General features: G+C 39.0%; 1 protein-coding gene across 2 annotated transcripts in view; it reads left to right on the top strand.

Moving 5' to 3' along the window:
• COL5A1 (collagen type V alpha 1 chain) overlaps positions 1 to 18,308 on the top strand; it is a 315,926-nt gene that overhangs the window by 142,521 nt on the left and 155,097 nt on the right. For both annotated transcript variants that reach the window (XM_069069226.1, XM_069069225.1), the window contains exons 5-9: positions 8,102 to 8,233; positions 11,831 to 11,968; positions 13,515 to 13,754; positions 14,766 to 14,936; positions 15,667 to 15,723. In XM_069069226.1, the coding sequence (XP_068925327.1) occupies positions 8,102 to 8,233; positions 11,831 to 11,968; positions 13,515 to 13,754; positions 14,766 to 14,936; positions 15,667 to 15,723 (738 nt within the window). The remainder of the gene's footprint in view (positions 1 to 8,101; positions 8,234 to 11,830; positions 11,969 to 13,514; positions 13,755 to 14,765; positions 14,937 to 15,666; positions 15,724 to 18,308) is intronic.

The raw sequence follows: 18,308 nt of genomic DNA, 5'->3' as shown, positions 1-18,308 counted from the left end.
GTCTCATACCTCCTAGTAGAAGAGTAAGCTTCTTAAGGCAGGGATTGTATCTTTATCAACCTTTGCCTCCCCAGTGCCTTTCATATAGCAAGTGCTCAGTAAATCTTTGTTGAATTGAATTTAATTGACTGGGTTGTGTTTGGATTTTGCCAGATTTAAGCATATCTTCTTGGACCCTCTTCTGGGGTTAAGGTCAAGCAAAGTTAAGTACTAGCCTGGAAACAAAGCCATCTCAAAACTGCTCAGGGTTTTAAGCTAGTGCTTAGACTCCTTCCTGGAAGAGGGAAAGTTGTAATTAGGCATCATGCCCAGGAAACAATCCTTGACAGCTGCTCAGGAGACCTCTAGTTCCGTTTGGAGTGAAGACTATTGAAGAAAGAAAAAGTAAATATTCTATACTCCAAATAAGCAGTGTTCTAAGTAAGATTAAAGATTTAACTGACATTTCACCAAGTAGAGACTTGGAAGCCATTTTCAAACAACACACAGAATGTCAGATGTTAACCTTATCTATGCTCTGTGTAGACAAAGCCTCAGAGTTCTGATTTAAGGGTTGGTCATGTCATTCTGACAAAGCCAGTAGAGTGAATATTCTAGAACCTCATGGTTTTCTTGAACTCATAATATTTTGGCACACTGATTTCTCTGGAAGCTTGCTAGGGTTCTAGAATTCTCTTTGCGGCAGTTATTCCCAGAAATTCTCAAGAGACAAAATTTAGGCGTTGATCCAGCAATAAAGTCCACTGCTTTAGACATCTATATACAAATTCACAAAATCTGAGTAGCAGGAAGGTGAACTAGTGCTTCTCACTTAAGGAGGCAAATTTGATTCTGTCACTTGTTGAGATGAGATCCATGACTGGAATATTGATCTGGAAGGGCATACTTTATTCATAAAGAGCATGATGGAAAAAAAAGGGGAGTGAAGAATTGGGGGGTAGAATAGTAATGTATTTTTAAAAAGTTAAACCCATGTAGTTTCTTCCAAAGGTAAATTAAATGGCAGCTCTGTGTAGCTGACAGAACTGACTTCTGAGTCAAGAAGACCTGGGGTCAATTCCTACCTATGATATGCTGATTGTGTGACCCCAAGCAAAAAAATCAAATTACAGAGCAGATGCTAACTGCCTTTTGTAAAAGGTGTTTTCACACTGAAAGTTCCCTATAGCCATGAAATCATACAGCAAGTCTAAAAACAAAATACTCATGCAGGGAAATCTAGGAACCAAAAGGGCAGAAGAAACCTAGTAGAGGGCAGTTGGATGAAGGTCACCAGATGGAGGCAGGAAGGGAAATGATATTCTCATTAGAGTACATTACAGATGACTTGGGCCAAAAAAGAAACAGATGAGAATTTTGGTAAACAGATCATAACTCTAGCGTGGAGGCCTAATAGAGTAGTTATGAAGATATTAATAGAGTAGTGATGGGGACACTGAGTTACCTGGTGGACTGTGGGCACTCTCTTTTCTAGAAGCAAAGACTAATAATTTCTTGACTTGTCTTAATGATAATTTCATCCTTCAGAGTGGAGGAACCAATACTAGTCTAGGCATGATGCTCACCAGCAAGAAAAAATGTATTACATGAGTAGAAATGATGGAGCCTTTTGGGAAAAGTGACCAATCTATCTTAGAATACATGACAGAGAATAAGAGGAAAGATGGGCATCGTCTGACATTTACCCTTCATATTTTGGAGAACAGATTTCAAAGGGTTCAATGAAAGGATAGATAGGTTTCCATTGCCTCCAGTTCTATAGGAGAAGTCCACCTAGGACTGATGGGAAGGTCTCAAGGGTAAACTTCTTAAAGATACAAACAAAAAAATAATTCCAGTGAAGAGGAAGAGGAAAAGTTATTAAAAGAGAACTACATGGAGGCACAGGGAATTCAGTGGACAACTTAGATTTTTTTTTAATATTTTTAATTTTTTGTTTTTTGGAGGGCAGTTGGAGTGAAGTGACTTGCCCAAGGTCACATGACTAGGAAGTGTTAACAGTCTCAGGCCAGATTTGAGCTCAGATTCTCTTGACTTCAGGGCTAGTGCTCTATTCAGTGCTCCATCTAGCCACTCCAACAACTTAGATTTTAGAAAGACATGGGGAAAGTAATGGAAGGTGAATAAAAAGTGGGGTACAGCCCATAAGAATAATGCCAGGGACCTTAAAGCTCAGGATGAAATGCAACTAGAGAAGAAAGCTAAAGACAACAAAAATGCTTTCTAATGCTAATTTTTTGGGTGGGGAAAGGGGGATCAAAGGAGAGGTATTAGGTAGGGCTTACAAAGTGTTGATAAATGATGTTGGAAAAATGGCACAACTTCCCATTTCATATACTGCCTTTATAGGTCTGCCAAGGAGAATGAATGATCTTTAGACTGGAAAGAATAGAAAAAATGGCTAGTTAGGAGTCACTATTCAGGACATAATGCTCAAATGCTTTCAATGAACTCTAATCACCAAGTCCAGGCAAAATACATCTCAGGGTCCTGAAAGAACTAGCAGATATAATTAATGAACCACTGTTAGGGATCTTTGAAAGATCATAGAGAAAGGGAGAGGGACTCTAGGCTGCAAGTAGAGCAAATGCTGTTCCAGTTTTTGAAAATGTGAAGAGAATGGAATCTTTAAACTCTGACTTTAACATATAGACTAATGACCTTGACTTCAATTACTTACTGGCAAAATTCTAAAATGTATTATTAAAGGAATGATTAGCTAATAGCTAAAAAAGGAAACAGGGATTGCAAAGAGCTAGCACGGTTTCATCAAGTACAGGTCATAGCAGAATAATACCATTTCCTTTTGGACCAGACTTACTAGAACTGGAAGGTCTGGGGAATGCAATTTACCCATATTTTAGCAAAGCATTTAACAAAGTCTCTCACATGAGACTGTTTTGTGGATAGGATATTGACTAGATAATAGTAAAAATTAATTTAATTTGGAACTCACTGAATGGGTGGACCCAAGGAGGAGTAATTAATGGTTGTGTATTGGTCCTGGAGACAGTAAAACCTGAGTTCAAATCTGACCTCAGACACTTACTAGCTGTGTGACCCTGGGCAAGTCACTTAACCCTGTTTGCCTCAATTCCTCATCTATAAAATGAGCTGGAAAAGGAAATGGCAAACCACAACAGTATCTTTGCCAAGAAAACCCCAAATAGGGTTATAAAGAGTCAGACATGACCAACTTAAGCAGCAGCAACAAATCAACTTAGAAGATCTCTAAGATTCTCTCCTTAACTCTAAAATGTTTTTACATTTTCTACCAGTAGTTTGGCTAAAGACCTAGACATCTAGCTCCTAAAAACCTTCACAACCTGATTCCAGCCTGTCTTTCTAGCTTCTTTGGACATTGCTTCCTACCTCCCTTGGCAATTCAAAGCCACTCTGGCCTTTTCTTTATTTACAAAAATCCATTTCCTGTCTCTGTCCCTTTCAGTCCTTACTTCTGCTGCATAGAGCCTTTCTCTTCCTTTAAGATACAGCTCAGGTATCATCTTCTACATGGAGTCTTTCCTGACCCTGCCCCCCCCCCCCCAGTTGTGAATACCCTCCCTCTCACTGTACTTTTTCTTTGACCACTTCATTTATATGTATATGCAGGTGTCCCAAAAGTCTTAGTGCCATTTTAAGCTATTAAAACTTGAAGACTTTTGAGATCCTCTGAGTACGTATATTTATTCACTTCATATTTGTGCTGTGTGTGTGTGTGTGTGTGTGTGTGTGTGTGTGTGTGTTTTGGTATGTACTTGTTTCTTCTATTAGAATGTAAGCTCATTGTGAATAGAGATTATTTCATTCTTTGTATTTGCATTTTTAGGACCTAGACCAGTGCCTGTCATATAATAGGCACTTAGTAAATACTTGTTTGATTGATTGATAATATACTTATCACATTTGCAGATGATACAAAGATAGAAAAAGTAGCTAACACATAAGATAGCAGAATCAGGATCCAAAACAATTCCAGTAGTCTTTAAGAGTGAGTCAAAATTGAATAAAATAAATATAATAAGAATAAATGTAAAAGAAGGGCTTTTTAGTGGACTATAAGATCAATATAAGTTAACAGTCTGATTTGGTGGCCAAAAAGACTAGTAAGGCTCTCTTAGGGTGTGTTAAAAGAATTGTAGTGTCCCAGATTAGGGAAGGGACACTCTGCCATGGACAGACCACATCTAGAATCTTGTATCAATTTCTCTAAGATTCAATTCTGGTTCCATAATTTTGGGGGGTGGGCACTGATAAACTGGTACCAGAGGAGGGCAAAAAAAAAAAGGTGGTTTTGAGATTATACCACATGAGGATTGATGGAAAGAACTGGGAATGTTCAGCCTAGAAAGGAGAAAAATGGTGATGAGGAATAGTTGTCTTCACTGTATTTAAATGGACGTCATGGAAGTGGTGTTATTTTTGTTATATTTCATCCAATGAAGCAGAATTACTGGTAGCAGATAAAAATCACAATAGGACAAATTTAGGAAAAACTAAAAGATGTATGGAAAAAACTCCCCAACAAAAAGAGCTATCCTATTGTGGATATTGTGGACTCCCTCAGGGAGTAGTGGGTTCCTCTTAGCAGAGATCAAATTTGTAGATGATACAAAGACAAGAAAGTTAGCTAGGTTGGATGTCCATGTGGCCTATATGTTATAGAGGAGATTCTTATTCAGATATGACCTGGACTGGATGGCCACTGCAGTCTTCTTTCCTTCTGAAATTCTACAACTTATAATGTTCTGGATACTAATGTAGCTCTGGAACCCTTTGAGGTTTTTAGAACTATCTGAATGCTCTGGAATCTTTTTCATGGTAAACCCTGGCTTTGCACTTTCATATTAGTTAATGTTGCAATTTTTCCTATTGAACTATGATGTTCATTTTTCATCCAATCTTGGCGGGGGGTGGGGGGAATGGGTGGGGCAGGCTTCAAAGTCAGAGGTATAGTGAGCCCTAGGTAAAGGCAAAGGAAGATTTACACACTTTGCCCCCCCCCCCCCCAAAAAAAAAAGAATCTGAGAATGCATGCAAAAACTGAAGATGCTACTGAAGTGAGCTCCTGGGACCTGTGATATACACCCCTAGAAATAATCTTTTTCTGTGCAGGAATGTCAGGGAAAATGGATTAAGTTCCAGTCCTAGGTCTACATCTGGGTCCTTTCAAATTGAAAAGGTAAAAGAGAAAACTCAGCTCTTCTCATTCTGCATGGGCTTCACTGAGTGTATTGGCAGCCCCTAAGCCTTATCTTTCCTCTGAGAAGGGGATTAGTTTCAAGTTACTTTACAGGATATTATAGACTATCAGCCCTCCCCAGAGGCAAATCCAGGATTATCAGGCAAACTACTTTCTTCTTGCCCTCCAGTCCCCTCTGGGAGAACAACTTAATTTTATTGAAGGAGAGGGAACTAGGAAGAAAGGTGACCCCAGGCTAAGACTGAATACCAAGCAGTCTCCCAGATGTTAATAAACTCTGTTAGAAATTGTATGTGTGTATGTGTATATATACACACAAACACACACACATATATACATCCATACACATACATGTGCATATGTATGTGCATGTATATAAACATATATGCATACATTTTTGTATATATACATTTAAATGGAAAATTTGTATGCACTGAAATGATCAGAAATGAAGCTCCTATTTAACAGGAATGAGACAGTTCTGGTGAATTGTGGAATTTATTTCGGACTCCTTGTCTTGTCTTCTATGGAGCCACCCACCCTTTGTGCTTTACTGAAGGCCACTTAGAAGTAGATTTCTTGGCTTGTTGTAGCCGCCTATTCCTCTTTTCTCATGACTTGTCCCGAGTTTTCACTAAGCATTTCCACCCTCTGCTAGGCTTGGCACTTAAGGAAGCATGAAGCACATTCCTTGTCTTCAAGTTGTTTGTAGTCTGGGTGTGGGGGGATGGTCCTCATTCATAAAGATGATACTAGGGATACCACATGGTGAATATCCAAGGAGCTGCCCCATCTATAAAATGTAGAGAAGCCCATTCTGGGCCCTGAGTGTTTGGAGAAACCATCAAAATGTGGGATCAGACTTGACTGTACAAGGAAATGAAGAAAGGCAGGGGATCTTTATTGTGATGAGAGGAACCACTTTTCAGTTTATAGAATAAATGTATTCCATTTGTGAAAGGACCAGATTATACCAAACACCTACCATGGGCTAAGTATACTAAAATAAGGATGCTGTTTGGGCAGAACAGAATTCAGAATCAGGTGGGTAAAAGTTGAAGAGAAGTAGGTTTGGGCTGGATTTCAAAGTGGAAAATGAGCTGCCTTGGGAGGTAGTAAGTTCCCTGTCTCTGAAGGTCCTTGGGTAGAGGCTGGATAACTATTTGCTGAGAAGGTTTAAAGGGAATTCCTGTTCAGTTATGGTTTGATATAAATGTCTGCTAATTTACCCTACACCTTTGAGATTCTACAATTTTGGGGTTCTTTTGGATACTGAAGGAGGTGATACCTCCTATTTAGGATTTGTAACTCAGGGATTTAAGTCACTCTGGTAGTGAGTTAACTGCCATTCTGTGAACCAATAATCTGTTTTCCTTCCCACAGACTGAACGGTAACCCTGACCAGCTTTTCAGTAGGTGTCCTGATCACAAAGGGACGGAATGAGAGAGTGACTGTCTCCTCTCTCTCATCTACCCTTTTTACCTAGGCACAAAAATACTTTCCCTAGTGGTGCCTGCAGCCCCACCATTAGCATGCCATTCCTTATGGGCTGAGTGTTTCTCTCTCTCTCTCTCTCTCTCTCTCTCTCTCTCTCTCTCTCTCTCTCTCTCTCTCAGCTTTACTTCCCTTTTAAAATACAAATCCTTTTGGTACAAACAATCAATTCAGTCTCTAATGCCTCCTGTGGGTGAATGATGCCCTAACACCAGAAACTCTGCCCAGTGATAGGAGAGAAGAGGCTTTGTGAGGGCACATGGAGTGGTGGGAGGGCATTGCATGAAGAAAGGAGGTTAGAAAAAGAAACAGACAGAATACAGAGGAGAGGCTTCCCTGATATCAGCCTTAGGTACTCTTGTTGACAACTACATTATATCATTAAAGCAAGGAGGTGAATAAAGTGCTGGTCTCTCAGTCAAGAAGACCTCAGTGTAAATCCTACCTCAGATACTTCATAACCATATGACCCTGGGCAGGTCACTAGACTTTCATTTCCCCTTTGCAAAATCGGGATGATAAAGCTACATAGCTCTCAGAGTTGTAAAGATCAGTTGTAAAAGTCAGCTGAGATGACTTTTGTAAAAGACTTTGCAAACCTTAACAAATTGTATAAATGGTTGCTATTGTATATCTATCACATAAAAATAAAAATAACTTGAATTTATGTAATAATTTAAGTCTAGCAAAGCACTTTACAGATATTATGTTACTTAATCCTTACAACCCTGTAAGATAGGTGCTATTATTATTCCCATTTTACAGATGAGAAAATCGATGTAGACTCATGTCCACAAAACTGTAAATATCTGAAGCTAGATTTGAACTTGGGTCTTCCTGACTACAAGTTCATTGTTTACATGTATTGTACCATCTATATTATCTTTTCTACTAACTTAGTATAGTAGAAAGCATGCTGGACTATCTGTCAGAAGTAATCTAGATTTAATCTGCCAACTATTGTGTAGTAATGTTATAACTATGGGCAAGTCACTTAATCTTTCTGAGCTTGAAGAATGAGGATATTGGATGAGCTTATCTCTAGATTCCTTCCGGCTTGAAATTTCTGATCCTATGATCCTTGGATTCTTCACTGGTCAGTTGGGAGTTAAAATATCTGCAGAGGCAAGGTAGCTGCTGGCTAGAGTGCTGAGCATGCTTTCAAGAAAACCTGACTTCTAACCTCCTCTCTGACACTATGTGTGGGGCCCTGGACAAGTCACTCTTATCCTCTAGGTGTCTTGGGTATTATTTTAGGATTTCTCTCCCAAGTTAGGGGCATTGGTGGAGGGATCTTCCACATGGTTCCTTCCCAAATGAGATACTGTTTTGTGAAGCTTGAAGGACCATATAAATGTCAACCATTATTCACCGCTCCCCCCCCCCCTTTCTTTTTTTTCCAGGGTGATATCCAGCAGCTCCTTATCATCCCCGACGCCAGAGCGGCTTATGATTACTGCGAACATTACAGCCCGGATTGTGATACTGCTGTTCCAGACACCCCACAGTCTCAGGACCCCAACCCAGATGAATACGTAAGAGACTATTCAGCCCTAGCCCTCTGGATACTTTATATCCCCTTAGCATCCTTAGGAACTTAGAGTATCTCTGAGATCTCATTTGCATCCATATTTATACAGATGAATACATAAGAAGACTGTTCTGCCCTGAGCCTCTGGATACTTTATATCCTCTTAACATCCTTAGGGATTCGAGTATCTCTGAGATGTCAGGAGGGTCCATCTGTGTTTAGGGTTTGCAGAAGCACACTAGAAATCTGGAGAGGAATGCCTTACAGTTAGCAACAATAGACAACAATTAAGGTTCCCGGGAAAGAACACTGTGTTTGAATTCAAAAGACCTGAATTTGAAACTGTACTATGCTATGAATTCATTGTATGATATTAAGAAAATCACTTTTCCTTTCTGAACCTCAATTTCCTCACCTTTAAAACAAAAGGTTAACACAGGTCTATCTGTAAGATCCCTTTGAGTCATAAATCCTATGATCCTGAGAAAGTCTGTGTTTATCCAAGTGATAAATTATGGGGTGATAAGTCACTTTAAAAAGAGGTTTTTTTTTTTCACATTAAAAAAAGCTATTTACCAGAGAGTGAACTTAAATAGCGAGTTCTAGTACATTTCAAATTGGGCCCAATGATGCCATAACACCATGAGCGTAAGACTCAGAGTTTTTGGTCTGACACTTCCTATTGATAAGACTGGACTGGTAAACTGTATCTCTCAAAGTCTTAATTTACTCATGTGTAAAATAGGGATAACAGCACTTGCCACAGTAAACTTGTATGGAAAGTGCTCTATTAATTTTTAAGTGTTTATAGAATTTTGAGGGTTTTTTTACTAAATAAATTTAAATGCAACTTTTCAAAACCATGGATCTTGAGTATGTCAAAGACTCCCTAGGCATAATTTTAATTGGCTTCCATGTTATTCAAGAGGTTGTATATCAGCAGGAGGAAGTAAGAACCCAACCTAGTAGCCAAAGAAACTCAACAACTGCCCAGGAGAAATCTTAAACACATGTGCGCGCGCGCGCGCACACACACACACACACACACACACACACACACACACACACACACACACACACACACACACCACCACCACCACCACCACCACCACCACCACCACCAAAACAGGTGTTCTTGTATGTTGATGTCCAAAGAACTACCTTTATATCACTTGATAAGTAAGCCTTTGTTGATTGTGCTGTCTGAGCCTCTTACAATTCTCCATCCTCTGGGTGTGTTCTGCTCACTTTCCATAACTGTAACTTATAGAAGATTAAAGGGAAAAGAGCAGAAGTTTCCATGAGAATGAAAATTCCTCCATGGTTTGACTCCTTGGGAATGAGATTAACATCACAAATTTTAGACTAGAAGAGACATTGAAGATCATCCAGTTCAATTCCTTCATTTTGAAGGAGAGGAAACTTGAGGCCCAGAGGTGTGAATGGACTTACTCAAGGTTATAGCCATACTAAGCAGCAGAACCATGATGAAAACCGAGGTCATCTCATTTAAAATCTACTTCATTCAGCCTCTAAAACTGAGTTTAGAACTTGAGACTTTTTTCTTTCCTCCTTCTTCCTGACACTCCACTCCATATTCCTCACCAGCTAGCACACAAGAAAGGGCCATCTTGTGTTTTATGGATCTGGGGGTAGGTGCCTAAGCCACAAATCATTTTGCATTTCCCACAAACCCCCAAAGCCTGAAGAGGATGGTGTCACCTGGATGAGTGAGTGCTTCTGGTTTGCACTGTGGTTAGAAAAACAGCTAATACCTCATGGAAACTTCAAGAAGTTTTCTATTTTAGAAAGAAGTCTAACCAGGCAATCTCATTCCACCTGTAATATTATATTCACTTTCCTCCCCACCACCTATGCTTGGAGCCATAGGGCTTAGCGTTCAATATATGTTGGTTGGTTAATTGAACAAAAACATTTCTCTTAGGACTTTACAATGCTATCACATAATAAACATTTATTAAATGCTTCTGCATACAGAAAACTACAATGTAAGGGATTTCAGCACATACAAATTTTCATGGGAGATAAAAATTTTAGTTAAGACATGTCCCTGCCCTTAAGAACCTCAAAACATCAACACAGATGACTATAATGCATAACATTCTATGATAAGATGAAAGTCTAGAGTAGAAGTAGTGCGTTTTGAAAAGATAAAAATCAGTGGAATAACTTTTTTAGGATTTTCTTAAAAGTGATAAACCAGTTAACCATTAACCTATATTGACACCCCTCTCTAAATTCTTTCCCAGTGTTTGTCAATGAATATGTATGTTTTTTTCCATAGTTAAAACCAGTGTATATATGCTGTTGTATGTTATTTTTCATCCTTAACAATCTTTAGATAGACGTCTTCAGGTTTCTAAAGATAGTTCATTCTATTCTTGAGCATCCTGGTTGGTAGAAAGTTCCTTAGATTAAGCTAAAACTTAAATCTTCCATCTTAGAACTTTCAGCCATTGGGTGTAGTTATTGCTTTAGAATTAATGTAGAATAAATCCCTTCAGACACATTCCATCTTGTCAGGGTTCCAGCCTTGACACTCACCTGCATGTAATAGATACTTAGTAAAAGTTTAATTAAATAAAAAGCATCCATGAAAATGTGGTGCTGAGAATTAAATAATACTCTCAAAAGAGTCTGATCAAAGCACGACATCTCCCAAATATTTGATTTCCTGTTAATCAAGGTTTTTTTTTGTTTTAGTCAAAAGAGAATTAATGATAAAAACCTACTAAATATATATATGTGTGTGTATGTAAACATACACATATATGTATGCACATACACTTTGTATACAGATAGGTAGATGGATAGATAGAATAGATATAGATAGAACGAAAGATATAGATAGTAATATTCAGAGAGAACATGGTATAGTGGATGGAGTTCTGGGCTTTGGCAACAAGGTGACCTGGTGTTACTTCAGACCTTTACTATGTGTATAATATGGAACAAATTATTTTACCTGTCCAGACCTAATTACCTCATCTATAAAATAAGGTTTTTGGAAGGGAGTCAAGGTCTCTTGCAGCTCAAAATAATTCACCAGTGAATGAACCTAAATACCAAGTTGTACCCAGTACATTTACAGTCGGGCTCACTGATGCCATGGCACCATGAGGGTGAGACTCAGAGTTCCGGGTCTGACACTTCCTATTTATGAGACTGGATCAGTAACTGTACCTCTCAAAGGCTTAATTTACTTATCTGTAAAATGGGGAAAATAGTGCTTATGATTCTCCAATAATAAAAAAGAGCCTGTACTATAGGCTCCATTTTAGAAAGATTTGGTTTCATGTTGCTTGTGTTTATAACTTCATGTTTATAGTTTCTTATTTTTAACATGACAAATATTAATTATTATCCATACAATATAAGCTTATTGAAGTTTTTTTCCACTCCCCTCTCCCCCTGGTCCATCTCCAGCAAACTGTTTGCCATTGCTAAAAACAATAACAACAATAAAAATTTATGTTTTTTAAAATCCTCTAAAAATGAAGTTTTTCTTGACATTATAAAGCAGAAATGTCTCTTCCAGAGAGCCTCATCTTCTCAAAGTCTTACTGTGATTTTTTTGCAGTATCCAGAAGGAGAAGGAGATGGTGAGACATATTACTATGAATATCCATACTATGAAGACCCTGATGACCCAGGAAAAACCCCAGCCCCAACCAAAAAGCCTGTTGAAGCTGCTAGAGAAGCTACAGAAATTGCTGAGGTATGGTCAGATGGAGGGAGGGATGCAGACCTGTTTCCTCTCTCATTTTGGTTTAGAGTTTCTTGAGTAGTGGAGTTCTAAAAACTTTAGGGACCTATGCACAATGTGAGAGAGTTTAAACAAACAAGAAACCTGGTTTAGGCATAAAGCTGGGCAGAGGACATGTAGATGGTGATTGTGTATTGGCCCACTTCATAAGCATTGAGATGTTTGTGGGCTATAATACCTTTATTCTTGTGCCAGTGAAATGGTTTGAGTTTGTACAGAATTAGGTTTTAGGTGAAGTGGGAAAGGGGAAGGGGATAGCAGTGGTTGTTTGGGATATGATTTAACCAGTGGTATTGTGAAACTCATATGAAATAATGCATATAAAACACTTTGCAAGCCTTAAAGCATTATATAAATTCCTATTATTATTAGTCTACTATCACTAGATCCTCAGTCTGGTAATGACTTCATTCCCCAGCCTTCTATTATATTCCTGCTGAGCTCAGGCATTGTTTATAGATCAATATTAGGTGTGTTGGTAAATATTTAACAACTGGGCTCTCCAGAAGGGAAAAAGAAGAAAACATTAATTTGCATAACACTTTCTTAGGTCTAGACAATCAACAAAACAATAAACCAAGCCCAGATTTGTAGCAAAAATGCTCACCCTGGAAACTGAACAGTCCCATAAGCCAGTTGGATTGAACTCCAGCACACATCTGGATTCAACTCAGTCTATCAGAATCCATGTAATAAATAGCAAGTGAATGTGAAGTGGGGTTCTATGAGTAAAGAGTGTTGTAAAGAATCCTATGAGGGGAGTTAGGAGATATGCATTGTAGCCTTGGTTCTGCCCTTAGAGAAATTCTATATAATGTAGGGCAGATCCTTTCTCTTCTATAGACCTCATTTTTCCCATCTTGTAGAATGAAGGAGTTGAACAAAACAATTTCTGAGGCTTAACTCAGCTCTACTATTTGGTTTCCAGTTTAAAAACCAATACACACCTTAAGTATTTCTGTGGTTAGATTGGATAGTATCCCACCCCTGTCTACCTTGTCTGCTGCTCACTCACCTATCTGGCCAGTTGCATTATTGGAAGCAGCTAGATGGTGCAGTGACCTGGAATCAATAAGACCCAAGTTCAAATCCATCCTCAGACTCCTATTCCTTGTGTGACACTGAGAAAATCACCTGACCTCTGCTTACCTCATTTTCCTCAACTATAAAAAGGGAGTAATAACAACACATATCTCTCAAGGTTGTTATGAGGATTAAGTGAGATAATTATGAAGTACTTAGCACAATGCATATATATGTGTATATATGTATATATGTATACACACATATATATGTATATGCGTATAGCAGGCACTATGTAAATGCATAGTCTCTCCCTCCCTCTTTGTGTATTATCTTTGGAAAGTCAATAATTTGTGATTTTTTTTTTAAACACCAGTTCTCTGAGTCATACCTCAGTGATTTAACCATTTGACTTTTAATGTCCCTTGCATGTGCTTTCTGGGTAACTGTATTTTGATGTGTACCTGGCTTTTAGGAGCAGACTCCACCTCCAACAGATGCACCACCAGTTCCTGAAACCAACGAAAGGGATGACAAAGAGGACCCAAACCTGGGAGGGAGTGATTATGAGTATGGACCCATCAATGAGGAATACTACACACCACCCCCTTATGAAGATATCTATGAGGGCGTTGATAACCCTGACCAGCCCACCGACACTGTTGGAGGAGCTGAGATCCCCACCAGCACTGTTATCATCACCAACTCCACTAACGTAACTAATGTTCTGTTCTTTTTCAATATAACTCAGGATCAATTTGAGGTGACTGGTCTCAAATATGAAAAACAACCTTGGGCTAGGAATTAAGCTAACTGGGTGCTGGTTCTGGTTCTGACATCGGCTCACACTATTTTGACCCTGGATCATTCCTACGCCTCAATTTCCTCCTCATAAAATGGGCATAATGAGCCCTGTCCTCTCAACCGCACATATTTGTATGAGGATCAATTGAGTAGCTACATATAAAGCACTTTGTGCATCTTAAAGCCTATATAAATATGTTATTATCAAGAGCAAATGCGATAATGTGAGAGAAAATGCTTAGGAAAATGGAGGATGATACAAATTTAATGTATTAATGGACAAAATCTATATTAATAATGTTCTAATGATTACTTTTGACATGAGAGGCAGAATGGTACAGTAGAAAGAGAATGGACTCTTAGATCAGTCTGTAGCTCAGAATCTGGAGGCTGGTACATCCAGCCTCTGCCAGTCCCTTAACGTCTCAGAGCCTCTGTTTGCTCATCTGTAAAATGAGATGGTTGGACAAGTTGGTCATTGAGGTCCCTTCCAGCTCTAGAACTGTGAGTTTTGATATCCTGCTTCTCCTTCAATGGAGAGGTGAATGGCACTAGAATTGCACTTTTGCCCTTCTGGGTATTAGTTTCATACCTATAAAATGAGGGTACCAGATTACCTCCAAGTTCCCTTCGAACCCTGACATTGTATAAATTTGTGAATGCCTGTGGCATCAGCAAGTGCTAAGAATCGTACAATGCTTCACCCATAAGTACTCTTAATACATGTTTATCCAATTGAATTATTTCCTGTAGCAATGGACTATCTCTCTTAGACAATGTAGTCACCATTCATGAACTTCTCTACCCCGATCTCCACTGATGCAGCTGCTGAGGTTGTGGGCTCCTCAGAAAGGACTCTGAGCGCACAGAGGGCTACCCTTGCTGTTATTCATTGCCATGTTTTTCCTGTTGCTTTCTTCAGACTGGACCATTTCCAGACCCAGATCAAGGCAGACCTGACATAGATGATGACTTTGCTGTGGAAACTATTAAGGACCTTGAGAATTACTATGATCCCTATTTTGATCCCACGATTTCCCCATCAGAGATTGGACCAGGGATGCCTGCAAACCAAGATACAATCTATGAAGGGGTGAGAATGCCATGTGATTACCCCTGACTTTTCTGTAGGACAGAGTAGCTCTTTCCTGCATTTTCTCTCTGTTCTCTGTTCTCAGCATTTTCCTTTAGAAGAGGTATATCCCACATATATATGTATATATAAATATATGTAATATTATGTATATATGTTACATATTTTATATGTGTATGTGTCTATATGTGTGTATGCACACACACACATTCATATACATTTGTTATAGCAAATGCTCCCAAGGACATCACATTAAACTTTGAGCTTTCTGAGACACAGAGATAGAATCTCTACTATTTTTTTTAAAGCAATTGGGGTTAAGTAACTTTCTCAAGGTTACATGGCCAGTTATTTCTGTATGGTGCTAAGTATCTGAGCCCTAATTCTATCCCAGGTCTCCTGACTCTGGGGCTGGTGCTCTTACTCATTGCGCCACCTGGCCACCCCTAAGCAATTGGGATTAAGTAACTTGCTCAAGGTTACATGGCCAGGTGTTTCTGGGTATGGTGCTAAGTATCTGAGCCCAGATTCGATCCCTGGTCTCCCAACTCTGGGGCCGGCACTCTTACTCACTGCACCACCTGGCTGCCCATAGAATCTCTACTATTAAACACTCTTTTATCTGCCATGTAAAATGGACCCAATATATAGTCATGTAAAAGGGGCTCTATGAATAGCATTTTATTTTATCTCTATATGTTTCTGTGTATATTTCTTTTCCATATTCTAGATTGGAGGACCCCGAGGTGAAAAAGGACAAAAAGGAGAGCCTGCAATCATTGAGCCGGTAAGCATATCTTCCATCTTCCTTCTTAAAACTCACTGGGAGGGATCATGCCCCATGCAGACCTCTCCAGATAGACTTCCTCATTGGAAGATGATGCCACCCCAGAGGACTTTTTCCCCCTTTTTAATTTTTATTTTATTTATTTATTTTATTTTTCCCCATTACATATATAGTTTTCAACATTTGTTTTTGTAAATTTTTGAGCTTAAATTTTTCTCCCTTCCCCCCCTCCACACCAGCAAACAATCTGAAATAGGTTATACATGTATAGTCTTGTTAAACATATTTTTACATTAGTCATGTTACAAAAGAAGAATCAGAAAAAAAGGGAAAAATCACAAGAAAGAAAAAACAGAAAAAGGTGAAAATAGTATGCTTCAATCTACATTCAGACTCCATAGTTCTTTCTCTGGATGTGGATAATTTTTCATCATGAGTCTTTTGGAATTGTCTTGTATCATTGTATGGCTGAGAAGAATTAAGTCTATCATAATTGATCATAGCATAATGTTGCCATTGGTGTGTACAGTGTTCTCTTGGTTCTACTCACTTCACTCAGCATCAGTTCTTGCAAGTCTTTCTAAGTCTTTCAGAAATCCACTCGCTCATCATTTCTTATAGCACAATAGTATTCCATTACATTTACATACCACAATTTATTCAACTATTCCTCAATCAATGAACATCCCCTCAATTTTCAGTTCTTTGTGGTGACTTTTTTTGAGTTTGTCATTGTTATAAACATGCAAACCTGTCAAAACATTAAACCCTAAAACACTCATTAGAATGAATGAAAAGAATGCATTTTGATGAGATAATACATGAGGAATATCCTAGGTAAATAATTTATTCAGAATGGGGGAAAGTATACACAGTGTCATGTAAGAAATATGAATATTCCAAAAATACTGCCGATAGGGAGAACATGTAAGGGAGTCCCTGAGACCCAGAATAGTAAGTCAACAGGATTTACTTGGAATCTATTTCTGACTTTCAATTGACTTCTTTCAACTTACTAATCCAGCCTTATTTTATATCCTGGAATATTCTCTATGTCTCAGTTTACTTCAGCTACTGTCCATCCTCCATTCTCATCTTCACTTCTCTTATCTCTGTCCCCATGGACATATGATTTTCCATTCCTGGAATGGACTCCCTATGTCTCTGATCTCTTCATATTCATCTCTCTTCTTTCAAGGCCCAACTCAGGTGCTATCACTTTTAGGAAGCCATCCTTGTTCCCCATAAGTGAAAGTGATTTCTTTCTCCTTGAATTTCTCATAGCCTTGGGCTGGACATTTCGTTTGTTCTTAAACATCTCCCTCTTGAACCATAGTTATCTGTCCTTGGCTTTCTCTACATTCGATTTTAAGTTCCTTGAGAGCAGAATCTATGTGGTATCTATTTTTGTGCACAATGTCCACATTGTCCACAATGTATAGCATAGAACTGCATATAGTAGGTACTTCATGAATCTTCACTGAGTTGAACTGATTATTGAAACTACTATTTGTCAAGTGATATGCTAAGCTCTGTTGGGGTTTTCCAGAGAAGTATAAGACATAGTTTCTCCTCTCAATGAGTTCATAACGAAATTGGGGAAATAGGACTTTTATACATGGTTCTAGAACCTCCCCTTTAAGTAACAGTGGAACAGCTGTTTGTGGCTTCAGGGAGCATAGGGGGTAGTTGGACAAAAGGGTCAAGAAATGAGGATTACAGACCTCCTAAAATCTTCAGCATTCCTTAGCAGTTGTGGTCAGGCCCTCTGTAGAGTAAGGAGCCAAGGGAATGGTGCCAAGTATCTCAGAACACTGGGCGTGGCCTCTTGGAGCTTCCACAGTGGGAGTGCCAGCCCTGGGTTAAGTCTGCTTGGGGCTAGGGAGCCGGAGAGTTGAGAGGGAGCCAGGCTTCCGGAGTCCATCCATCCTGCCACGTTTCACTTGAGCTAAGATTCTAGAGGGGATGATGGATGGCTTCCACTTGTAGGCTTGGGACTAAGTTTTGAATAGCAATGCAGTAGAGACAATGTAAGAGTATGTTCCTGGGTCCAAAGGGCCCACTTTGTGAATTCAAAGATTTTTCCAGACTTTGGCTAGGATTGGAAACTCTCTGCTGCCATGAATCAACATGGGGAGAAAAATTCTAAATTTGGAGCCCAAGATATGTTTTTGAATACTATCTCTGCCATTTAGTACCTACAGGACATTGGGCAAGTTGCCTCCCTGTGCCTCAGTTTCCTTATCAATTAAATGAGAGAGTTGGACTAGGTAATCTCTAAGGTCCCTTCCAGCTCCTAATCTGGGATCATCTGATTTCTATGGTCTTTTCTTTTTTTATAAATTCTATGCTCTTGTGATCAATTTATGCCCCTTCTTCACCAAGGTTCCTATGGCCATCCCTGGCACACTTACGGTGGTCTACACTCCTTCTAGTCTCTGTGTTGGATTATGTCACATAGAACCTACCTTGTGCCCAGAGGAATGCCAAATTCAAAAGGCATTATGTTTGTAATGTAGATTTTTGCTAGTTATCACCAGGAAGGAAGGAAGGAAGGAAGGAAGGAAGGAAGGAAGGAAGGAAGG

This window comes from Petaurus breviceps, unplaced genomic scaffold, assembly GCF_028583685.1.
Source record: "Petaurus breviceps papuanus isolate PSGF00001 unplaced genomic scaffold, PetGlider_PUasm1.0 90779, whole genome shotgun sequence".
In the NCBI taxonomy this organism is placed as follows: domain Eukaryota; kingdom Metazoa; phylum Chordata; class Mammalia; order Diprotodontia; family Petauridae; genus Petaurus; species Petaurus breviceps.
Note: the sequence above shows the minus strand (reverse complement) of the source record. Positions and strands in the feature narration are given on the sequence as shown.